Here is a 25,808-nt window from a genome sequence, read left to right on the forward strand (position 1 = left end):
AAACCTGAAAAAAAAAAAAAAAAAAAAAAAATAGTAACCAAAAAGCCAATCTCCACTGGACTGGAGGACTGAGTAACAGTGCATACAAATAAACAGTACAAGGATCAGGAGTATCACTGTATAAAATGGGGTGAACAAAAGAAAAGAAAAGAAAAAAAAAACATTTTAAGGCCATAAAAAGTATACAACCACATTTTGGAAACACTTTTAACCTTAAATACAAGTCTGTCATTTGGAAAGGGGTGACTACCATGTTTGATTACAGGACTTTGATACAGTCAGTGCAATGGGTAGCTAGGCCTATGACATAGTTTACTTTTGGGTAAAAGATTTTTCCTTTCGAATAAAAAAAGTAAAGCTAAAAAACTAGGGATCACCACTATGACATACTTCTCAGTGATTTAAGCAGCACTTATTTTTTGTATGTTTTTTGTAGCAACCCTGTTAACATCTAATTTATATCGACGAAGAAACCAATGTAGAAGTAAGGCTTTTTCTTCATCTCGAGACTCTCTCATCCAAACCCCTAGAGACCCGAACTCAAAGGCTCAATTTACTAGCATATAAACATATTTGGGGCTTTTTCGTTGTTGTTAGATATTAGTATTTCGCAATAATATTCTATGAAAACAAAAGAATATTTAAAGATTTGATTCTTAATCGCAGAACAGGTGGAGAACCAATTACAAATATAAAGTCAGCGGGATAAAAGGGAAAGTGCATTTACAATTCAAATAGTACAAACTGCCTTCGCATGAAACTTGTTATTTGTACTCCAAAGATTTTAGTAAAAGGCCTCAAAATGTGCTTTTAAAAGTGGGGAGTCTCCAGGTGGGAATTCGCGAAGGAAATCTCGGATCGGTGCTGTCAGAAACGATCACGGGCTCCTTCACATGTCAGATCTATGTAAAAGTGTCAAGCCTGTACAGGTTTTTTTTTTTTGTAGCTGTAGAACCGAAAATACCAGTAACTACGATACATGTACCGTCTGACGCATCGGCTGTAATCTTACATGTTCGTTCTTGTTCCTGACAGCATTAAGACGTAATAAACGTGAGCCCAAGAGACAAACAGGCGGTAAGGGTGATGGAGAAAAGTGTCACTACAGCACCAGTTAAACACAAATGATAGGAATAGTATAGGATATATTTATATCTATGTATACGCATATCTATACTCGATTTGATGCTAAAACAACCCGAAAATACTCGTCTAAAAACCAATCTCAATACTAGTGCAAAAGGTTTCGTGCTTGTTGAATGAGACCCATTTGTTTATGTCAGGTGCCCTAAACAGTTGTGTATCGCAAAACACGATGTAACATTTAACCTCCGTACATTCAATATATTGGACTAACCAGCCAGTAACTACATGTATCTGTAATAAAAAAGTGCAATATAACAGCTTGTTGTATTGATATTATACACTAGGTACAAAGAGTATTGAAGAGAGTTTGTACACAAGTATTAGGAACACCTGATATAAAAGGAGACCCGCAGGAATGTCGCTGACGGTCTGGTCTGGTCTGGTTAGGAACGGCCGCTGCTCTTTGAGGCGGAGCTGGAGAGGGGGACCAGCGCTGAGCTCTTGTTCCTTGGGCTTCGTTTTGCTGGTGTCTTGCTGGGACCGACGGCTTTCTGCTTCACTCCCCCCTTCTCCAATGCTCTGCCGCACACTCGATTTACCAGACTGTTGATCTGCTCCTGTGCAAAACAGTGTGGGATGATTGATGTTACACGTTTGCTTTGAGAAGTTAATGCTGAACAGATGTACCGGAACAGCATATTATTCAAAGTCCGCAGTATACACAGAATATTAATTAATAATACAATGCAATGCAATATCATGTTAGAAAATAGATTTTTAACATTGGTATTCGTTATTAGACGGCCAAAACATTTTTCACAAAAATGATTGTATTTTTTTCTTGCCACTGGCTGAATTTAACATGGAATGGAATGAATCAAGTGAATTTATGCATCACAACATTATAATGTTCAGTATTATCTCATTTTGAGATTTGCTAAAGATCACATTGTGTTGATACATTTTTATTTATTTATTTTTCGATGACAGCAAAGCAATTTAAATGTAAAAATCAAGGTAATGAGCATACACTACCACTCAAAAGTACTTTTAAAAAATAAATTAATACATTTATTTAGGTGCATTAAATTGAGCAAAAGTGACAGTAAAGACATTAACATTGTTACAAAAGATTTATATTTCAATAAATGCTGTTTTGTTTGAACTTTCTGAGCAGCAAATCAGCATATTATAATGATTTCTGAAGGATCATGTGACACTGAAGACTGGAGTAATGAGTAACAGGAATGAATTTAGATTTTTAAAAATACTGAATATGTATAAAAATATTATCCAATATGCATCCTTGGTGAGCATATGAGTCTGCTTTTCTTTTTTTTTCAATAAAAAAACATTTAAAAAATGTTTTACTGACCCCCAAACTTTTGAACAGTATAGTATATAATGAAATAATATTTTCACTTATTGATTTTAGTTTTAGTTAATATGGTTTAATTTTAGACACTACTTGCAAAAAGTAGACAGTGTACAGGTAATTCTATTCCAAACGTATCAATGCACTGTAGACAATAAAGTACCTCAGTGTAACGAAACATCATCTTGAGGCCGCGGGGAGACCTGCGCTTCTGGATGTATCGAAGAGCGCATTCCAGACAGAAAACCACATTATCACTCTCGTGAACAACCTGTTGGAGAACACACAGGGAGAGAGAATACAGCATATATGCTAATATGACGACTTATAGCATAGCATGAACAAATTAGCCTGGGGAAATTCCTTCATAATTTAAGACAGACCACTCACTTAGGGTACTTCAACTTGTGGTTACTCCTTTACACCCTGAAATGTAGAATATAAAGTGAGGAGTATTATTGTATATTTACCATAGAGAGGTAACACAGATGCTGGCACACTTGGCAGCGCCTGTCAGACGTGTCTTCTGTAAATCTCAAGCGTTGCTGCTTCTTCTTGTCTGCATGAGACTCGCAGTGCGTGCCGTAGCGCGCAGACAGACGGAGCCCGGCCTCGAACAGATCCCCGCGCTGGCTAATCTCTGCATCCCTGAAAGAACGGAACAGGAATTTTACCCAACATTCTGAGATTCAGCCTCAACTAGCACTTAAAGAGCTTTAAATACACGATTAATTTAATAACACTGTTAAATGTAATCTCCAGCAAACCTCATATGGTACATTAGACCATTGTGATACCTTAATACCTCAGTTGAAACATGTAAAACTGTCAGTTTAACTAAATTATTCTCATAAAATAGTATAGAAGTACAAGTTTATCTATCAGTGTTATTTTAGCATTTGTTATATTATAATAGTTTGTTAATATTTTGAATTAGATTTTATTTTTTTGTCATTTTATGTGGTTTTAATTTAATCATTAGTTTAAGTTATTGTAGTACTTTAACCCTTAAAATGAGAAATGTTGAAATAATATGTTTACATTTTTTATTTCAAGATTTCATGATTATTTCATTATTTTAGTTTTTTTTTTTTTTTTTTTTAACGGTAATAACCATGATCCGTGTCAGAAAAATAAAAATCTGAATTTTAATATCAATGAACCTCTAAAAACTATTTTACTCAGCTCAACCAACCTCAATCAGCATGCAATTACAAAAACAATGGTCATCAAAGAAAGGAATTCGAAGTCAAAACCAGACTGTAGGATGTGTCTCAGACAGACCTGAGATCTTTGATGAGACTGGAGACTGCATTCATGAGCAGCTTGTTGTCCCGCTCGGATGTAGTGATCTGGTAGAGCAGTTTCTCTGTGGAGAAAGGCTCCTCTATACGACGCCGTTTAAGGTCCTGCAAAGCAAACACCACACACGAGCGTGAAAGTCAGAGGAAGCGCCGTACTCCCACAGGAATTAGGCAAAACCTCACTTACAAAAATACAGCTCTATTTGAGTTAAACCAAGTCAAGTTCCAGCTGGCTTTGTCCGTCCATGCGTCGAGTCTCTCACCTTAGCTGCCTCGTAGCCCAGTTTCATCCACTGGGGGTTGGCGAAGTGCACAGTCTCTGAGACACTGTAGCCACAACACACCTTAGACACAAAGGTCCCTGGGAAACATACCATGAACTGACCACTCTGTTGCACTGTCCGGTACACTTTCACCCCCTTTCGACGGAGCACCTCTGGAGAAATCTGTCATTGAACATCACGTCAAGCCACATTCTCATTTTCATTACAGAATGACAGTAAATGTAATGTTCACCAAAAAAAAAAAAAAGAGCTATCTACAGAGCAGAAAAGATGATATTTTGAAAAAAATCATTTTTTGTCTATACAATGAAAGTCAGTGGGGTCCAAAAAATAAACATCGTCATTAATTTTTGAGTTTTCTGCAGAACACAAAAGATGATATTTTGAAAAATGTCTCGATTAAATGAAAGTCAGTGGGATCCAATGTCGTTTTGGGTCCCATTCACCATACTTTCATTATATGGACAAAATCAGTTCTTCAAAATATCTTCTTTTGTGTTCCACAGAAGAAGACATGAGGTTGAGTAAATGATGACAAATGTCTATTTTTGGGTGAACTATCCTTTTAAGAGAAACCTAACCTAATACCAACAATATTATTGATCTGACTGTACTAACGCTGTTGTATGAGAACTGAACTGAGCTGGACGATGACATCATTTTTTGCAGAACTGAAATGAATGAGATGAAATGAAATAAATTGATGACCTTTGCAACAGAACTGAATCAACACTGAACTGACTTCAGCTGAACAACAGCCGACATGCATAATTTTCCTGTTATCACTGTAAAGCTGCTTTGAAACAATCTGTGTTGTATAAAGCGCTGTATAAATAAAAGTGACTTGACTTGACTAAGCAGTCCAGAAGTAGGTTTCTCTTAATTTTAAAGTGTCCGTGTTACAGTGTAATTATACATTTAAGTACTGAGTAATAGTAATTAACTACAGGTACTTACTATAGTGTTAGGATTAGGTTGTGGTTCAGAGTTAGTTGCATGTAATTATGCATAGTTCACAGTTTTCACAGGCACTGTGGAAAAAAATGTTACCCAGAAGTACACAATTTTCAATGTTCAACTCTTACCATAATGTTCCTCTCTAACATCTCCAGCCCTGGAGTGCCGTTAGCTTGTAGCAGTGTGTGTACTACTTTATCAAGTTTTGATTTCTCTTCAGCTGGAATACAGTACCTGAAGAAAAAGAGACACATTTCCTTTGGAATATGCCATATAGTTTCAGTTTATACCAGCTGTAAAGAATGACAAACTTTCAACTCTTACCAAATGCAGTCAGCACCAGTGTGTAGGTAATCGATATACGGAAGGCTGTTCTGGTCCTGACACCAGCACGAGGTAGAAAAGACCATGCCTATGTTCAGCCAGGGGATGGTCACTCCTTCATGCAAACACAAACACAAACAGAATGTACTGAATGAAATATTCAAACCATTCTAAATGATCTAGTATGGGAATATAATTTAACTCTTGATCATCAACGTGTTTTATTGTACGCATGAAAGTTTCGGGGCGTTACCTGGCACAGCACCAAGATGACGTAAGATGGATCCTGAGTTATTGGAAAGGACAGTAAGATTCCATCCATGCCTAACAAGACAAACAAATCAAAGGCATGCAAACAATATTTTATGCACCAAAAGACATTTTCTAGATTTTACTATAAGTTTGTATTTTTCAAGCACTTACTCATTTTGATAATAATATTACTTGTATTATAATTATAATAGAATAGAAATTATAAATGTTAATGGTGTTAATTTACATATATATACACTAACATATTTTTGATAGCACAATATATCAGACAATATTGGACATTAAATCGTGCCTGCTCATTTCGCTTACTTTTATACAAAGATTTTAAATTTAAGGTGTGGTCAAAATTAATAATCATTCTTGAGATACCTGAATTTACTTAAAATGATTTATTATAGCATCTAAAACAACATTTTAAAAGTGTGAACTAAAATGAAAATTAAATATAAATAATATAACAATATAAAATGAAAAACATAGTTGGTAATTGATACCTGTTGCATTAAGTAATTTTAACAAATACAACCTTATTGAAAAATATTGACATTTTCTAAACCCTTACTTTGAAAATGGCTCAGACTTGCCCACAGGAAATCCACTCCCATGAGTCTTAGTGTCAACTCTCCCACAGTGCACAGCAACATGGCATTCCTTTTCCTCAACCAATCTCCAGTACTCCTTCTGTAGCAACAGAGTCAGAAGAGGGCATAACATGACCGGAACAAATCACTGCTTCCTGCTCATCAAAGCCAACTATAGCTTGTCAACATGAAGACATACCTCAACTTCAGCAGTGTCTGGCTCTTTGCTGAAGCACATGTTCATAGTATTCCTGGCTGCCCTGTAGAACGTTGTCAAAGAGAACGATTTCCCCTGAGAACGACAGACAAACACTGAACGTCTACACCAAAGACTGATGCTTAACAGAAATGTTTATCCCAAACTGTATCCCAAAAGTATGCAGATATACCCTGTATATGCACTTGTGTTGTTCACTTATCACCCCTTCTTCCTCCCCTCTCTTCTCTAGTCTTCTCTGCCGGGTGGTTTTCGCCGTGGGGTCCAGCTCTCTGAGGTGCTCGCGCGCTCCGCTCCGGTGCAACGCTCCGTTCACCAGACCGTTTTTGGGCTCGCAGCGTGGAAGCAGAAGAGCGGCATGCTGGGATGTGTCTCCCTGGCCCTCTAGAGGCCCACTTCTTCTCTCCAGGGTCTCCTTCTCTGCCATCACTTCCTTCTCCAACTGGGCCCTCTGGGCTGGTGACAGGGAGTCGTAGGAGAGCAGGTACTGGCAGTACGCCTCCTGAAGTTTGGCCAGCCGGTCTTGAGCCGAGCGCGGGATGCCCAGCAGATCGGCGAGCCGGCCCCACGTCTTCAGGTCTGTCACCTGCTGCATGCCCCCCATCTCATTTAGGATCTGGAAGAATCTGGCCAGGTCCAGCTCGCAGCCGCCTAACAGCAAGCAAAAAGAATACAAATAGGTCACTCAGTATTGCGGTCTCTTTAATTTTGCTTCACTTTTATCTCTAAATGTGTGCGCACATTACCCATTAGTCACAGGCATTCAGACAGCTCACGGTAGTGCCAGACTTGTCGCTGTTTGAGTGGCACATTGAAACTAAAGAAGGATTTGAGGTTGGCAAGAAGGCAGCAGCGCTGATGGTTTTCCCCATTCAGTCAACAAGAGACCAGACTGAGACGTCTATCTAAGTCTTGGCTCTAGATGCACTGTGTAATCTCATCAAAGGAAGCTGCCCTCGCAAACATGAGCTCACTAATCTGTCCAAACGGGACAGGTCAGTGAATGAATGACCAATAGATATGCATTTAGTGAAGTGAAGACAGGTGAGATGCCACGTATCTGAATGTTAATACAGTATAAAACACTACTTACTGTCTGAGCTAACACATGAATCAAATCCATGACTCAAGCCTGGATTTAACAGATAATTTAATGTAATGCAATATAGGTATAAATAAAAAAATATCAGGCCCTGTGTAATATGTTATGCCTTTGAACAGTATCAAGAAAGCTACTTTGAAACTGCAGCAAGTTTCTGAAGGAGGCAAATGTTTTACATTTGGTTTTAAATTGAATTAATGCAGTTTTTAAATTAATTTATTTTTATTTTTATTTAAAGTGATGATATCATTTATAAATAAATCAGATTTTTCTGAAAAATAAAAAAAATAAGTGTTTTGTAATGAATAAACATCTTCGCTGGGGTGACAACAAACATTAAACTTAAACTGATAAATTCACACTAAACACAAATAAATAAAAAAACTAAAATTGAACCTAATTAAAACAGTGATGAACAGGAGAATTTGACATACATTACTATTTTCTGCTATTAAAAAAATATTCAGAAGAAACAGATTCGAATAGAATGAATCATACTTTCTAAGGATACATATGAAAGAGAGGAGCGTTTACGACAAACTGATTTACTGGAATAATTCATAATTTCAAATGTTTCAAACTAAAGCTGGGGTTTCATTAAAGGAATAGTTCACTTAAAAATGAAAATTATGTCATCATTTACTCACCCTCAAGTTGTTTCAATCCTGTATGAACTTCTTTCTTCTGCTGAACACAAAAAGATATTTTGAAGAATGTTGGTAACCAGACAGTTGATGGACCCCATTGACTTCCATAGTAAGAAAAACAATACTATGGAGGTCAATGGGGTCCTACAACTGTTTGGTTGCCAACATTCTTCAAAATATCTTCTTTTTGTGTTCAGCAGAAGAAAGAAATTCATACAGGTTTGAAACAACTTGAGGGTGAGTAAATTATGACAGAATTTTCATTTTTAAGTCAACTATACCTTTAATGGACAATACTTTATATTTCCCTCATTTCTTACGAACTGATTCACCACAAATGAATCAAACTTTCCAATGCTACATGTGTGAGAGAGAAGCATTTAAGGCAAACTGATTTACTATACAGTAAAATTCTACATTTGATAAAGAGGATGAATAGATTCACTACAATAAATCAGACTTTCCCATGTTACATATGAAAAGCTACACACTACTACAATATAGCTACACTGTCTCACGCTAGTTAGTTTTAGTTTGTTACTCCCCAACACTTAGACTGTCTTAGACTGTCAAGTATGCCCACAAAACTTTGCTTTGGATCTCGTGCAGCACTTCATACCTATAAGTGGAGGCTCTTCCATGTTAATGCCTTGTGTCCGCAGGTGTCTCCTGATGCAGGCCAACCGCTGTACATTCGGACCCCAGCGTCTGCCCAGCTTGTGCACATGCTGCACGTACGAGACGAAGCGCATCTCCTCTTTAAGCTTACACTCGGGATGCCAGCCCGTTGGCGGAACAACCCGGTACACCCCGAATGCCTCGGCTTGCCCCCGCACACACTCCATGTAAACTAGCGGGTCGTGGAACTCGCGTGTGCCGGGATAGAAAATGGGAACCTCCGTGACCTCCGCACTGCGCCGGCCTCGCTCTTTAGGCTCAGCTGAGTTGAGGGACTCAGTCGTATTAGAAGGATTGCCTTGTTTTAGAGCATTGCTTGTTTTGGGGGTCTCTGATAGTTCGGGGGAGTTGGCTGGTTTCGAAATGTCTCGTGTTGAGGTAGTGGGGCTGTTCTTGGCCAGAACGGTGGCTTTACAGTGCATTTGTTTGGTGAACATGAGCTTCCCCGCCGTGGCCCGTTTGGGCCGCTGCGATCCTGATCCCGGTGTCTCCTGAGCTGCTTTCCTACTCCGTGTCTCCAAGGGAACCACTTGCAGTTTGAGCCTCTTAACCTCGACCTCTGGTCCAGTCAGACTAACCCCGGCCAGCTCCAACTGCCTCTTTGACTGTCTCAGTCCGTTTCGTCTGGGTGGGAAAGTGTCCGTCCCACACAGCCTCCCAGCGATTGCTGGTGATAGCCCCTGTTTTTGCATCTTGGCGTGGCTGGTTTGGGCTTTTCCTGAGTTGGAGGGCGTGTGGCGTGTGTGTGTCTGTGTGTGTGTGTGCGCGCTCAGGCTGAGCTTGGCCTCTTTGAGCAGTCTGGCTTTGGTGTAAGTCACGTGGCCCTTGGGGTATTTCACAGCTTTGGTCGGGGGAGTACGGAGTTCTCTCGTCTTCCTAGTACTGATAGCGGAGGCTCCCGATGTTCCGTTCATTTTGGAGGGCTGAGGGATGACAAAAATAATTGTTTTGTTATGTCATTTATTTACACTGTACAAAACTGTACAACATACTTCAAGCTGCTGTGTCATTTTTCTATTTTTTAAGTTTAAGTTTTAGTAATATTAATATTAAAAATGAGTGTCATGTCATTGACCCTAATCTTTAAATTTATGCATTTGACACGTTTATCCAATATAAATTACATCTCATTCAATCAGTACATGCATTCCCCGGGAAACAAAACCACGATCCTGTCACTGTTAGAGCTACAGTAAACACTGTGGTTTCCTGTGCTACAACATGAGTTTGACATTTTGATGATTTAAAGGCAAGGGCTGAGAGTGTTGTTGTACAGAAGAAGCATACATCACTTCCTCAAATACAATATATAACGGCAAACTCCAATTATTCATTCTCAGAGTGACCACATTCTTCCACTAGGGGGCTCAGTGGAGCAGTTCTTTCATTCTTTAGGGAGCTCACGCACGTGACCTGGGCCATGTATGTTCCATCTGCATGTGGTGGGGGATGGGGGGAAATTAATTTGTCTCAAAAACCAAAGTTCTTGACAGAAACCACAACAGATCTACAAATGGTCCACCACATAGAGAGACAGTTAATGTTTACAAAAATGGGACACAGTCCAGAGTATGTGGTACTTCCACACTCCACTGGTTTTGATTGTGTGAGGAGAGAGAGAGAGGGGGTTGGGTAGAGGAGAGATGACATCATGTGTTGCTATAGGCCTGCTGCAGGATGGTAGGGAAGGGTAAAGCTAACCGTATGTTGCTCTGAGTCCATAGAACGCTCTTGCAGGAGGGGAGGAAATTTTGATGAACACACACATTGGTCTACATAGTCTGAACTGACTGAATTAGCAGACAGGAATACAGGCAAATGACACTAAGCACTGGAATATAATGTTGTAATAGTGTGTGTGTGTGGGAGATGGCATTAGTATTTCTTGAAAGTGGAACCATTTTTTTTTTTTTTTTTTTCAATTATTCATCATTCACTTACAGTAATGGTCATTCAGAGATCAGTTAAGTATATATTGTGGTGTATAACTGCAACTAATATCAGGATATGAAAATAAAGCTTACCACAATAAGAGATTCTCAATTATAAAATGGCTGGCTATGTAGCTCCTACAAAGGATTTTAAGGTATATATACATGGATTTCTCGGCGACGTCATCACTGCTTGCGCACGCAACCAAGAGGCAAAAGACCCGCGGTCTTCGTACCGGAGTAAAGGGTTTAGGCTAGTAGCAAAGTGGTGGTGTTGTCGCTAAGTCAAAATGCCAAGGAGTTGTTGCGTAATTTATTTACATGCAGGCCTATCTGTTGTGTTTTATCTGCTCTTTTAAATTATACGTGTTGTAAGTAATTCCAAATCTAGGCGAATGGAAGAGTGGGACAGAAGGAGGAAGTTGTATGTTATATTCTTTCTATTCATAATTTGACGAGCTGCACATGACCACATAGCACATAGTTGTATGCATCAAGGGATTTGTACGCTCTAATCATTTCTCTTGTATACACACTTGGTGTCTGAATAAGATAATTATATATATATATCAGGCCATAAAATTGCTGGCCACTTCTTGTCATCCACAATCCAAAGATCGTCATGTATTGCGTAGGGATCCGGCAAGATCTCACCATTGCTGAGATTAAGTTTTTTAATATAATCGCCACGGTCGGAGGTACTAATGCTTCCCACATAATCCATCGTCAAATCTTTGATTTACAGTAAAGTAACGTTATATGTGTCATGAAATGTTGCAGGTCGTAAAGTAACGTAAACAAGGTTAACTTATATAAAAGCAAATTCGGGCTCTATAGATGCTGCACTGCTAACATTGGTTATTACATTACTAACATGATAATTCATACATGCATCACAGTATGTCCGGATTTTGATTCGTAAACAGTTAGACGTTTTACATAATGTTATATTAATATGAGACACAAACAAACAGATCCAACTCTGAAATTGCAGTTTATTATTGAGTCAACAAGAAATTACAAACAAGGCGAAATCTACGTTAATTACAATGTTCTTTTACAGAACTCGGCATAACAGATAGCGGTTTTCTGCCTCCTGGATGCGCGCGCATCCAGTATTGTTTGTATACAAGAAACCCGTGTATAGCAGAATCTGTCATAAAATTAATTATATTCAACAGTTATACATTTAAAGCCCTAACAGCCCATGCTTTTTATTTATTTTTCTATTTTTGCTGTCACCACAAATTCATTTTCCTGTTATCTTGACATAACAAAACTTGTTTTTTTAAAGACTGTGGTGAAAATCGAGTTTTTAATGTTGTTTAGATGTCTATGTGGTGTTTTTAATATAAATTTGCACATGGTTTGTCTTAAAACATAAGTCAACACCATTCCTAAGTATTTTCTCTTTTTAAACTGCAGTGAACTAAAGACGCGGTTTGAAATCGCTGGTGTTTCTGATGTCACAAACTACCTTGTAACCATTTCAAAGCATATCTAAGGATGCTGATTTTAGAAGGCAGACTGAAATGGCGAACGGGAACATGGTTTGTGTAACATTAGCAACACATTATTAGCTGTTTGATAACATAGTCAAGCAAAAGGCTTATCATATTAATTACTGTTATGTGTCCAACGTTGTAAAGAGTTGGCGACACCATTGTGCCGTGTTTACTACAGTAAGTTGACAGAGTGGATCTCTGAGCTGGCACGAGTGAGTGGAAGTGGGGCTAATTTGCATATTCATGGGTCCACGTATACTAAATGAAGCAAGGGTGTAGAGTTACATTCAAGCTATTTTAAGGCATGAAGAATTTTTTTCCATATGTCATTTTGGTGATCAAAGATGAGTTTTAAGGGATACAATTATTGACTACAAGGGGACTTTAAGATCTCTACTTGAATGTAAATTTCTCTTGGAATGTACAACTTTATTGGTAGACACTATAGTGATTTTGAAAAATATTCAGAAAAATATGTGACCTGAACAACAAAACAAAACAAAGTAAAAAAAAAAAATCTACTCCTACCTGTTGTTTTTGTTCTTGTACAGCCCTGTTGGGTCGTAGATTGTGTGTAGTGGACGTCCTAACTGATGCTACAGAGTTCTTCTCCTTCCCATGGACCCGGTCTCTCCCTCTGGCTCTCAAACTGCCTCTGTGTTCCTCAGCAGCTCGCGCCTGCCCGTTAAATACTGGAAGAGAAGAAGCACACAGCACAGATCTAATGTTAAATCTTTTAGCTCACTTTTTTAGTATATGCATACACACTTAATTTCTAAAATTCAAAATAAAACAACAAAAATTGGGCATATTATAAAAGTTGCCACGTGCATTTATTTTGATAAATATATTTATAGGGTGCATTATGGGTGCACAGTGATTCGAAGCACTGATTTAAACAGATGGTTTCCCTCCTAGGTGAACTAAACCAGGTGATTTAGTACTGTAGTGGAAAAAAGACCCAGGTTTTTTTGAGGCTTTCTGCTGAATGGTCCTGCTGTACCTGACTGCTCTGCGTTCCACTTTCTGTGCACTTGACTTGTAAATTGCTCTTATAAAAGAAGACTGCCAAGCAGCTAACAGAGTCTGCATAGAGGCCTTGTCGAACACATGAGAATTTATGGGATTTTAAAGCTCAAATACTGTACCAGCAAAGCTGCTTATAGCTCTCAAAATAACATCAATAAATCACTGAAACCCAGTAACACAAATGACTAAATGCCACTAAAAATGCTCACTTTTTAGAAACAGCTGTGTTAAAAGACTAATGCCCTGTTTTGACTGTAAGAACAACTTAATATTGTGTGGAAATCTACTATAACAGATTTTCATTCTTCCTGAGAGCCACCCACATTGCAGTTGGACAAAAGAAGCAAAGTTTTCAAAGTTGTGAGCCTCCATTAGCTAAACAGATGGTGAACTGAACAGAGAGTTTAATGTTAGCAGCAAAACACTAAACAAGTATTGAAATGCTCTTTGGGTCACTTTACAAAATGAAAGCTTCTAAAGGGACCAGCTTATCATTCAAACAGTTTGGAGCTCGGCCAATGGCGCACATAAAAGTGTCATATTTAGCATGTGTTCTCGTACAATATAAGGAGACGTGGTTCTGGTTTCGTTATAAAGTATGGATGCTCAATACGACTCCCAATTTCATTAGTATGCACAGAGAGTTCTCTTTCAGAAACATATCCCACATACAGGCATGACACACGGCACAAACTTCTGCAAAATCTTAGTGTTCCATAGATCTCAAAATGACGGGATGCATTTGAGAGGAATAATCTAAAATAGACCCTGAAAGCTGTTCCCAGTTTTGGACACAGACACTGTTTATCCTTAAGGTCCAATCTGACCTTGAAGCTCCAGCGAGGTGACGGTTGTGTGGTTGTAGTTTGTCAGGAGCCCCTCGGACATGTGTCGTGTATGTGGAGCAATATTGGGTTACTGAGGTGTCAGATTACACTGCAGATTTTGCTGAGTCGGTAACAGGGTCTGGTTACAAACTCAGAGACTGAAATGGGCCAAGAACTCAAAACATGAGAACAGAGTGGCATTCAGCATTTTATTAAATGGAATCTCAGCTAAATTCAGCTTGGCCTGTTTTAATCTGTTAGCTATAATTAGTATGCAAATCTCAAGAGAAAGAGGAAAATGAGCACAGTGACTAATGGAGTCACAAATAATCAAAATTAATGTGAAAATAATCATCAATACACACAAACATTCAAAATAATATATGGAATATTTGTAGCACAACTTATCTTTTAACACTGAAATGTATACACTTATATTAAATATTTACTGTGATTTTTATTTATTTATTAATTTCTTTTTTTAAAATGTAAAATATATGTTCAACCATTCAAAGTTTTGGGGTCGATAAGATGTTTTAATGTTTTGAAAGAAGTCTCTTATGTTCACCAAGGCTGCATTTAATTGATCAAAAATACAGTAAAACATTACAATTTAAATTTACAATAAATTTTATAAATTTTAAAATAATGTGTAGCTGTGATGGCAAAGCTGAATTTTCACATGATCATTTTCGTATGCTGATTTGCTGCTCAAGAAACATTTCTGATTATAAATCAATGTTGAAAACCAGTTGTGCTGCTTAATGTTTTTGTGGAACTGATATTTTTTCAGTATTCTTTGATAAAAAGAAAGTTCAAAAGAACAGAATTAGTTTGAAATAGAAATCTTCTAACATTATCAATGTCTTTACTGATCAATTTAGTGCATTCTTGCTTGCTTAAAGCATTTATTTATTTTTTTAAATCATACCCCACACTTTTGAATGTTTTATATTATATTATAATCATGTCTTTGTTTTTTTGCATGTGTGCATTCTCAGACGTTGAATACCTTGTGTTATATGGATGGTATACAGCAAATGTAGGCAATCTGACAGTGAGGGCTGTGTATAGTCATGGCTCATTAACTGTATGGTGTGGAAAGAGGCCGGGCCATAACTCACCTCACTGGGGTCCTTAAATGGAACCAAATGTCCAGGCTGTCTGCTACTGGCAGTGCAATAATACACTACACATGCTACACAGTAAAATGGACTGTAAATTGCTATTTTAAGTAAAAAGGATTATAAAACGCAAAGCAAGATAAAGTTTATGAGAATAAGTGTGTGTGTTTGTGGTTATTCACACACTTTAACTATATATGGATGGAGTGTTTCGGGGGTGCAAGTACCATGACCGTTGGCGATGCATTTGTTATGTCCTTTGCTCTTGCGAGGAGTGGACTGGCAGGAAGCAGGGGCATTGCTAGCACTGTCTTCTTCCTCCTCCTCCTCCTCTTCCTCGTCTTCATGATCTTCATCATCCTTAGCACTACCAAAGTATGCCATGTTGCTGGGCAATGCAGCAGAGCCTGAACCAATGAGAAAGGGTAAAGACAAAGTGAGGAAGTGTCATGCAGAGAGAGAGAGAGAGACAGAGAGAGAGAGAAATATAAACAGAACAGAACAGTAGTAATGGCTACCAGCCGAGATTAAAAACGATTAAATCTCCACATATCTTGCTTTGAAAGAAACCTAGTAGTCCTTGAAGGGATATTTCACACAAAAATGAAAATGATGTCTTCATTTACTCGCTCTCACATTGTTTCGAACCTGTATGACTTACGGTCTTCTCTGGCATGCCAAAGAAAATATTTTAAAAAATGTTTGTTCATACACTACCGTTCCAAAGTTTGGGGTCAGTAAAAAAATTTTTTTATTTATTAATTTAAAAATAATAATAATAATAATAATAATCTTTAGCTATTAAAATTACATTTACAAAAAGTGACATTAAAATAGTTTTTTTTATTTCAAATAAATAATATTCTTTTGATCTTTCTATTCATAAAGAAATCTTTTAAAATGTATCGATTTTTATGTTTCCATAAAAATATGAAGCTGCACAACTGCTTTCAACATTGATAATAATAAGAAATGTTTCTTGAGCAGCAAATCAGCATATTAGAATGATTTCTGAAGGATCATGTGACACTGAAGACTGGAGTAATGATGCTGAAAATTTTGCTTTGCCAGCACAGACTAAATTACATTTTATATATTAAAATAGAAAATCGTTAAAATATTATTTCACAATATTACTGCTTTTACTAATCAAATAAATGCAGCCTTGGTGAGCATAAGAGACTTCTTAAAACATTTTTTTATTATATTTTGAATAGCAACGCATAATGATAGTCAATGGGGTCCAAAACAACACAGGACCTCACTGACTTTCAAGATATGAAGGAAACTTTTCAAATTGTTATTTGTTCCGCAGTAGAAAGAAAGAAAGTCATACCGATTTGTAATGACATGATGGTAAGTAAACAATTACCTTTTTTTTTTTTTTTACTTTTGCTTTAATCTATCAAATATAAGAAGTTTATATCAAATATAAGAAGTTTCTGTGTTCCTAAAACTCTAGTGTGTATTTGTGCACTGTGCAAAGCTGCTTATCCTGTTTAACTTCACTGTCCCAGCACTGTAAGAAAGAGGCGTTGATAGTGACGGTAGAGTGGTCCAGTCTAGTGCTCATCGCATGTGCTACTGATCCTCACTGAAGGGTTCAGTGCTCACAATGGAGAGCCTGTTCACAGGCTTTATTCCACATTCCCTCAATAGCCATTTATCTGCACCAGAGTCACTGAGTGCTTGCATGTGCCATAGCATGTGATTGTGTGTGTGTGTGTGTGTGTGTGTGTGTGTGTGTGTGTGTGTGTGTGTGTGTGTGTGTGTGTTTGTGTGAGTGTGTGTGTGTGTGTGTGTGTGTGTGTGTGTGTTTGTGTGAGTGTGTGTGTGTGTGTGTGTGTGTGTGTGTGTGTGTGTGTGTGTGTGTGTGTGAGAGATCCTGGACCACAAAACCAGTCACATGGGTAAAAAAAAAACTAAATTGAGATTTATACATTTATTTATTCCGATTTATTCCGTTGATGTATGGTTTGTTTTGATAGGACAAGATTTGGCCGAGATACAACTATTTGAAAATCTGGAATCTGAGGGTGCAAAAATCGCCATTAAAATTGTCCATTTATGTTTGCAATCTTGCTGCTTTCACTCACAAAAATAAATGTTTTATATATTTACGGTAGGAAATTTACAAAATATTTTCATAATGTCCTAATGATTTTTGGCATAAAAGAAAAATCGATAACTTTGACCCATACAATGTATTGTTGGCTATTACCACAAATATACCCACGCAACTTATGACTGGTTTTGTGATCCAGGGTCACATATGTGCACCTGAGGAGGGGGTGGGAAATGGGGCCAACTGGAGAGAAATAGAGAGGAGAAGTGCTGCTTTTGAATCAATCCACTTCTCAAACCACAATAACCAACAGAGTGTTACATTTATATTGCAACCTTTTCATATATGCCATTATTTGAGATCAATAGAAATGAACTATGTGAAACCTTTTTAGCGACTGGTTGTGGACGGCGAGCTATAATATCCAGGTGAAATGGGAGCTGAGCTGAATTGTGAAAGAAAGGATTTTTGGGCCCCCTAGATTAAGGAGAAAGGCTCTTTAGGCCAGTCCTCCATCATCAAGGGCTTTAATAAGGGCTCCTGCGGGCTTTGACCCATTGCCTATTGTTTACATCTCAAGAGGCAACTGAATGATTCTTCGATTCCTCTCTGATAATGCCCTGAGATTTTGAAGAGCCATTTCAGAGTGAATATTAATGAATGTGATTTTCATCTCACAATACAACTCTACAGTAATACAGCTGATGATTTGAATTGATAAAGTATTCAAATCTTAAGTTCATTATTTAACATGAATCATTTTGGAATCTGCAGGAAAGAGGTCTGTTTAGTCCTAGTACCCTATTATTTTTGGAAAGAGATGAACATCACGACTCATGTCATCCTCTGATATGAATTCTTTCTCGAAGCAATGTGTGACATTGCTTGAGGATTTTTGTGAACCCAAATCTGTTTTTACTTCTGTCCCTTATGGGCTGATGGAGAGTGAGAAAGAGAGAGAACCAGGCTAAAAAAAATAATTAAAAAAAGCATCATCTCATCACTAGCTTGGTTGGAAACAAACCTATATATATATAAAATACCAGCCACAAACTTTGGAATGGTAGTAATAACTTTATATATTTCATAAAAAATAGAATAAAATAAATAATTTTATTATTACCATTAAAATTTTGGGGTTGGTATATTTTAAAAAGAACTGCATGTGTTTGATTAAAAATACATTGTAAGTTGATTAAAAATAAGTTGTAAGATATTTTACAATTTAAATGAACTATTTTCTGTATTAAAATATTTTAAAATGTAATTTATACCTGTGATGCCAAAGCTGAATTTTCAGCAGCCACATGATCCTTCAGAAATCATTCTAATATACTGATTTGATGCTCATGAAATGTCTTATTATTAATGTTGATTTTTTTGTGTGAAACCAATTGTTTGAAATAGAAATCATGGACATAACATGTCCAGTTAAAAGTAAATGTCTCAAAAGTAAATGATATACTGTTACACTGTTTATTAGTTCAAGAAGGAGCTTTTAGAAGCAGACACCACAATAAAATAAAAAAGATTTTAATGATCTTTAAAATTGATAAGTGACATCTGAGCTTCCCCAATCATGAGAAACACCAGCTGCCACTGTGTCTGAGTTATGACTTAAAATCATCCTTGACTTATGTGACACTACAAGCTCTGGTTATATTTACAAAATCCATAAACTGATCCACAATTCCACTCTCACATTTACATTTGTGCTCAGTTCTAACCAAATAATGAAACAAGGTTTGATATGATGACAAGGACGAATGGAGACTGGGAAAAAAAAATTCTCATTTACATTCTTTATGTTTGAAAATCCATTAACCCACTTTGCTCTTAGCCAAAGAGTCCATGGCAAATCCAATCAGTCTGTTTCCTGTCTTTACACAGACGTATGCGAGAGAGAAGAGAGATGGAGAAAGTCAACCATTTCTAAGGAGCCTGAGAAATGTAAGTGAGTGGGAAAGGAGAGAGAATACGAGAAAGTATGACTCGATTTGTGTCTTGTGTTTGTTCTGCCATGAGATGAAAAAGGATGAAGGACTGCAGCAGAATTTATAGCTGTCACAAATCCAGACTGTGGCGATACCATCACTGTTTACATGCACACATTTACACTAGCCAATTATTCTTAATTGCTTGAGTCCTGTCCCACAAGGTCATGTAAACACCTTAAACTATGTTTTTTTTTTAATTGGATAAATCTAAACATTTTTGTGTCATTTTTATTTATATTATATGTCTATTTATTTTATTTTTCAGTTTTAGTTTAGTAATTGTATTACTTCAAAATTACTTTTACTTCAGTTAGTTTTCTGTCTAACTGTAAAAGTATTTCATCTAAAATATATATTTCAAATTTATTTCAGCTTTATTTCAATTAATAAAAACAACTCCTAATTGTTTTAGTTAACAATAACAGCACTGGTCAAAACCAGAAGTAAACTCAATTATTTCAAAATATCACCCAAAATCGTTTTTGTTTATTATGGTAGTTAGGATTTTTATAAATGTTTTATTATTCATATTGTAAACATATTTACTGATGCTCTTTCTCATAACATCTTCAACATCCACATGCAACCCGTCTAAAGCTAAACTGACCAGGAATATTCTGTTTACTTAACAGATATTAAGGATCGGGATAACAAACATGCTCTTTAAAAAAAAAAAAAAAGCAGCCTTCATGTATAAACCAGAATCTAAATTTATTTTCAAATTAATTCTCCCTATGAACTCGAATAGTATAACAGCTCCGCCCACATTGAAATCCCATTGGACCATAGTTCCACTCCACATGAATATTAAACAAGCAAACATGGACAAGAAGACATCCCTCATCTACTTAAACATCTTCTGGAGCTCTTACTTGCCATTGTCACCTTTGACTCGCTTACTGGAAGGGTCAAAATTGAATTGAAAATGCACACTGGGAGATCAGCCAAGACACAAACACTGTAAATAACATCAGCACACACAAGAGAGTCACACAAATGTTTGCCAGTAATAACCGAGTCTTCCCATGTGAGAGGTGAATGTGCGCTGCCCAGAGGCAAAGAATTATGGAGTCTGTAAACATTTTAAGAGTTGAGAGAGTGAGAAAATGTAGACAGCCAAAGATAGAAGGAGAGCAGACCCACCTCTTAGACAGAGGAAGTTGAGGAAGTCTTCAGTTTTGGGTTTGCGTCTAGTGAGATGGTTGTGCGGGGCGGCTGGGCTTGGGGGCATGGCCTCCAGCGCTTTCAGCGGGGTGGCATTGGGAGAACAGGGATGAGACTGAGCAAACTTCCTCTGAGCCTGCAGTCTTGGCCTGGTATGAGAAACAGGGAATATAAAGGATTAGTTCTGTTAGAAATGAAAATTTCCCTCCATCCTTCATTTATTCATCATTCAAGCTTGAAGACTTGCATTGGTCGCTCTTCTCTAAGCAATTACAATGAATGCAGATCAAGCTTTCTTTTTCCTTTGTATGTGACACTAAAGAAAGTCATGTGGGTTTCGAACAATATGAGGATAAATGATTGAAGTTCAGTTCAAGCTCTTTTTTTACAAAGATACTTTCATTTGATGCCTCATGTTTTATTGAGACCAAAAACTAGTTCACAAACCAGATTTTTGGAATCAATAAGAGGAAAAAGGCAATCATAGCGATCTGAATCGCTCCTTTGCTAGGAAAAGAGTTGCTAATCTAATCCCATAGAAAACCTGCGGAGTGAAGCAGTTTGGATTGACATAAAAGATCAACAAAAGGTCTGACTATGCAAGTCATTTTTAATTGGCCAACGTTGTGTTTGGATGCTTGTTTCCCAGCAGGCTTAACCCACAAGACTTCCATGTTTGACCAGGTACACCAGCTAAGTTTAGCTGGTGAACAGTGTGGATCAGCCTAGAATTTAACTTTATACTGTATCTCTTTGGCAATGAAAGTTACATAGGGGTACCATTTCATTCCCTGAGCCATTATTAAATCTGTTATATTCCCACCTAGTTCAATCATCATGATATGTTATCTATGAAACCACATTTTATCCATGTACTAACTTAGAATGGCATAAAACCACAATATACTGTGCAGGAAATATCACAGAGAAAGGCTCAGTAAACTCACCTTTTCCTGACAGGCCCATCTATTGAGTATTCATGGCTGTGGTCTTTGCTTTGAACAGCATGTTGTGTCCTGTCTGACTTACAGCTTCCAGCAAACAGCCCAGCTTTAGTTCCCAAACCATTCAAATGACCATTTGCAAAGGAGCCTGGGAAAAGAGGTGTGGTTTAAGCAATAGACATTTAAGTTTAAGCAACATACATATACACATAAATGCAGAAGAAAACAATTTCCTCCATCCTATTTTTAATATTGCTATGACATTTATCTATTAGCAAATGAAATATATATATAAAGGGCGTAGCATCCACAGCAACTCTTCAGTGCCTCTGAAATGGAGAAGAGGTTTGAAACAGGATTTTTCCAATCATTCAGTCTGCAGCGAACAAACACAAGTGGACACTCAGACTAAGTGCACACTCAGAATAAACTGACAGGAAGTAGGGAAAATTACAGTGGCTACAGTGTCCTGTTACAAATCTCTAAGGTTTCAGTCATGTTAAGCAGAGAGAAATAAACATGTAGACTGTGAATTAAGAATACAACATGTGCATGAGTTACTGTCTTTCCTCTTCCCTTACACAAAATTGAGAATAATAACAGCAGATCTATCGATATGTATGGGGCCATCTCCCATCTTGCAACATCTTGAGGATTGAGGCAGAGTCGGTGCGCCCAAGTACTGAGGTGAAGCCGGAGGGAAGGAGGAGCCCGACAGAACCAAAGGGGTGGAGGAATGAGTCAATGGCGAAGGCAAAAAAAATATGCAGAGGCTGTCGTCGTCGTAATGAACGAAAGGGGCCAGATCTAAAAACCTCTACATATGTAGCTATCCCAAGGGAAAGATCCCCCTGGGAGAGGTGGAGGATCCGAACTGCTGCTAGATCCATGTATTATGGTCCGTTATTCTGTCACACTGTGGTTGCAGCAGGAATGATAAAAAAAAGAGCAGGATATATGTGCAGCAGATTTTAATAATAACTCAATAACAATACTCTGGAATCTAAGCAATCTCAAATAACTGGAACAGAACAACCACAAACATAGACAATAACAGACAGAGGGCAACTGAAACTTGAGTGTTATGTATACAGAGAAACACAGGGGTCTAAATGAGATCACCGGCCACTTTATTAGGTACACATGTTCAACTGCTCATTAACGCAAATATCTAATCAGCCAATCACATGAAAGGAGATTTAAGTCACTTTGAACATGGCATGGTTGTTGGTGCCAGACGGGGTGGTCTGAGTATTTCAGAAACTGCTGATCTACTGGGATTTTCACGCACAATCATCTCTAGTGTTTACAGAGAATGGTCCGAAAAAATATCCAGTGAGTGGCAGTTCTGTGGGCGAAAATGCCTTGTTTATGCCAGTCAGAGGACAGAGGCCAGAGGACAATGGTTCAACTGGTTCAAGCTGATAGAAAGGCAACTTTTTTCAATTTCGAGCACTGGGTGTAGAAGATGTATTCTTGGTTTCTTGGTTTCTTAAACATGACAGTGAGTGAAGTGAAGTGAGTGAACTTCGGCAGCTACTAACTGCACAGGATAACATGTCGCTTTACAATTTTTAGAATTCTGAAGGATGCTTTTTAATTACAGAGTATGTGCAAGACTCTCTGAAATGAAATGTGATGTTTTTGATTACAAACCAATTACAAAGGAATCCTTAAGTGTTTTTGAAAGCATATAAAGCGGTGAGCTCGTGAGGTATTCTGTACATGCCCTTGACATTCTCTGCGAGATGATGCACTGCATCATCCACAGCCAGGCGGGTCACTGAGTTCACCCCATTAGAGTGCAGTGATTTGAGAGCAGTGAGTGAGAGCGCTTTGCAGCCTCGGTACATGAAACCCATACAGAGAGGGCATTATTCAGGACATAATTTACTTTGCTCCCACATTTTCAGTGCAATCATGGCAGAACAATAATATTCCTAACGGACCATTGAGAGGCTGAGGAAATAAAGAAAAGTCCCACAGTGCCATGTGTTCCCCTGAGTGTCACAGCTGGCTGCAGACACATGAGCTCAGCATCTAAGGCAAAATAATTGCACCTTTGAAACACCACATTGAACTGTAGATCTCAGTGTAATTTGAACCTGTAAATTGATCAAAATGAATAAATGTGTAATTCCAGAAGAACAAAGTTATATTTATGTAACAAAATAGGCCTTTTTTTTTTACATATTTAATATCTGGGATTATTTATAATACAAAATACCTCAGCAAACATAAAACTGGCTTTGGCAATGCCAAAACAGCATAGAACATCATCTGCACAGGATATGAGTTTATAAATATGACCAAGTTGAAGGAATGGCTCATGAATATTAACTAACTAATATGCCTGGATGTGTTAGAAAGATTACCTGTCAATGTCAGCATGAAGATAATTAATATTCATGAGCTCAGTCTCTGCCATATCGTGACATCACAACCTAACCATCATCTTAAAACCCATTCTAGTGCCACTGTTAAGGTACGATATTCTCAGCATATTATTCTCTAAAGGGGTTCAGAATGGCAGCTGAAAGCAACAGCGTCAGATGTCACAGAAATGAGTTCTTTACTGCAGCTGTTCTAAAGGTCAGTCTCCATTCTGTAGTGTAGATCGCTGAAAGCACTGCTCTAGAGAAGAGGAATACTCACCATTAACTATTCCAGTGCCATTCTCCACTTTGCTCTTCTGAGCCGTCTTAAACTCTTTAAGGGAGAGGTAGAGCACCCGGCGGACCACTCTCTCTTCCGACCATGGGATCCCATCGTTATCATCCTGCAGAAAGGAAAGAGTTCATTTTAGAGCTCTAAAATGAAACACATGACCTATAGTCACCTCATAAGAAAAAGAAACAGCTCTTTAAATAAACAGTTTGGGAATAATTAGTCAAACAATTGATACAGGCATGATTTCATTATGTCAAACAAATGAAATGACAAACACTGAGCGTGGATGAGAGGGAAAAAAAAACAGAGTAAAGCTATACAGACAGAGAACTGTGCTATAAATAGTGCAGTTGGCTGCAGTTTCTCAATCCCAGCACATGTCAGAAAGCCTTTTATTACTGAATGCTCCAAAAGCAATGACAACAAATGTTAGCATAACATTTGTTACCCATAGATTACCTAATGTGCTGTAGTAAGACATCTCTGTACGAGGTAGCTGAATGACCTCACTGTTCTTCACAATTCTCTCAAAGCCTCAAAACAAGTCTTTCATCCAATAATGTGATCTCTTATAAACTGTTAAATCTCTTTAGCATAACAGCTCATTGCCTTAGCCTGTCCCCTTCACCATAAATGGGGTAACAAGACAAGCTTGTTCTCAATCATGTTCCCTAGTGTTGCACTGGCACTAAATGACCCACCAACAGGCTATTCGCAAGGGTAACAATACAATGGTTCAGGGGTTTTTAAAGTCGTCATGAAACAGAATTTGCAATAGTCTTTTCTTTCCTATTGTGATGTATATATCTGAGAGAAATGGCTTCTTGAAAAAGAAAAAATTAGGACGGGACTTGTTTTTGTCCATCAGGGAATTGATTGGATGGTTGTGGTTTTCTATTGCTGTGATGTCATGTGTGTGACAGGTTGTCCCGCCCTCAGGCCAGTAAACATATAATCAGAGAAGAGATGTTTCTCGCTGCAAAATGGATTTTGATTGAAGATTACAGATTATTCAGAAGATTAAAAAAATCATGTGCACAGATAAATCATTTATAATAAATACTGATATATTCCATTAAAAAAAAGAATTGTCAAGTTTGATTTCATGGTGACTATAATTCCAAAGATTCCCAAATAAATTTTGAATAGGATGAGGATGTGTACATTTTTCTTATTTTGTTCAAAGATATAGTACTGCCCATAGGAAGCTACATAAGATATTTGCATGTTTCTCAGAAAACAAAATAAGTACAATTTACCCTGATCATCCAATAGAAAAAGTTTACATGATATATCGTGTTTTGCCTTAATGAGTATCAGTGAACGTTTTCACTTGTAATAGTTGTGTATAAGCAAAAAAACAACAACCAAAAAACAGTCCCACTGCAATCAGCATAAGAGCACCATGCTTTCATTAAGCCAGATTTTATATTCTACACGTGATGTATTGTTATCATTATAAATGGGACTTATTTTAGCAAACTGATCCTGAGAGCAAGATTCGTAATCATTCGTAACCCTCCCCCCAGTGATAGCAATGTGAAAACGATGATTAGGACGATGTGAAGTGCTTGACCTCAGTTTAGGGCCTCCTCATGGCACACGAAGAAAGTGGCACTCGCTAGGGAACTTCTAGTAGCCATGGAGACAGTCTTCCACAGGTCTATTGTGGCGGCCATGTGAAAGTCCCTGTCAGGGTGAACTCAAAACGATATGACATTTCA

The 25,808-nt window shown here is 37.7% G+C and overlaps 1 protein-coding gene across 4 annotated transcripts in view; it reads right to left on the reverse strand.

Moving 5' to 3' along the window:
- Positions 1 to 907: 907 nt before the first annotated feature.
- jarid2a (jumonji and AT-rich interaction domain containing 2a) overlaps positions 908 to 25,808 on the reverse strand; it is a 37,421-nt gene continuing 12,520 nt past the window's right edge. The window contains exons 2-18 of one of the 4 annotated variants that reach the window (XR_014603185.1): positions 24,070 to 24,193; positions 21,418 to 21,562; positions 20,450 to 20,619; positions 15,472 to 15,651; positions 12,793 to 12,956; positions 8,770 to 9,751; positions 6,574 to 7,052; positions 6,384 to 6,476; positions 6,166 to 6,284; positions 5,584 to 5,654; positions 5,331 to 5,445; positions 5,135 to 5,240; positions 3,953 to 4,211; positions 3,746 to 3,870; positions 2,932 to 3,109; positions 2,625 to 2,732; positions 908 to 1,703 (exon numbers count right to left, since the gene is read on the reverse strand). Coding sequence is in view for 3 of the 4 variants with exons in the window: in XM_084088801.1 (XP_083944927.1) it covers positions 1,530 to 1,703; positions 2,625 to 2,732; positions 2,932 to 3,109; positions 3,746 to 3,870; positions 4,029 to 4,211; positions 5,135 to 5,240; positions 5,331 to 5,445; positions 5,584 to 5,654; positions 6,166 to 6,284; positions 6,384 to 6,476; positions 6,574 to 7,052; positions 8,770 to 9,751; positions 12,793 to 12,956; positions 15,472 to 15,651; positions 20,450 to 20,619; positions 21,418 to 21,562; positions 24,070 to 24,193 (3,516 nt within the window). In the remaining variant the exon portion in view is untranslated. The remainder of the gene's footprint in view (positions 1,704 to 2,624; positions 2,733 to 2,931; positions 3,110 to 3,745; positions 3,871 to 3,952; positions 4,212 to 5,134; positions 5,241 to 5,330; positions 5,446 to 5,583; positions 5,655 to 6,165; positions 6,285 to 6,383; positions 6,477 to 6,573; positions 7,053 to 8,769; positions 9,752 to 12,792; positions 12,957 to 15,471; positions 15,652 to 20,449; positions 20,620 to 21,417; positions 21,563 to 24,069; positions 24,194 to 25,808) is intronic. The other 3 variants (XM_084088802.1, XM_084088801.1, XM_084088803.1) reach the window with 3 other exon arrangements.

Source organism: Abramis brama (genome assembly GCF_963993115.1).
Source record: "Abramis brama genome assembly, chromosome: 17".
Classification (NCBI taxonomy): domain Eukaryota; kingdom Metazoa; phylum Chordata; class Actinopteri; order Cypriniformes; family Leuciscidae; genus Abramis; species Abramis brama.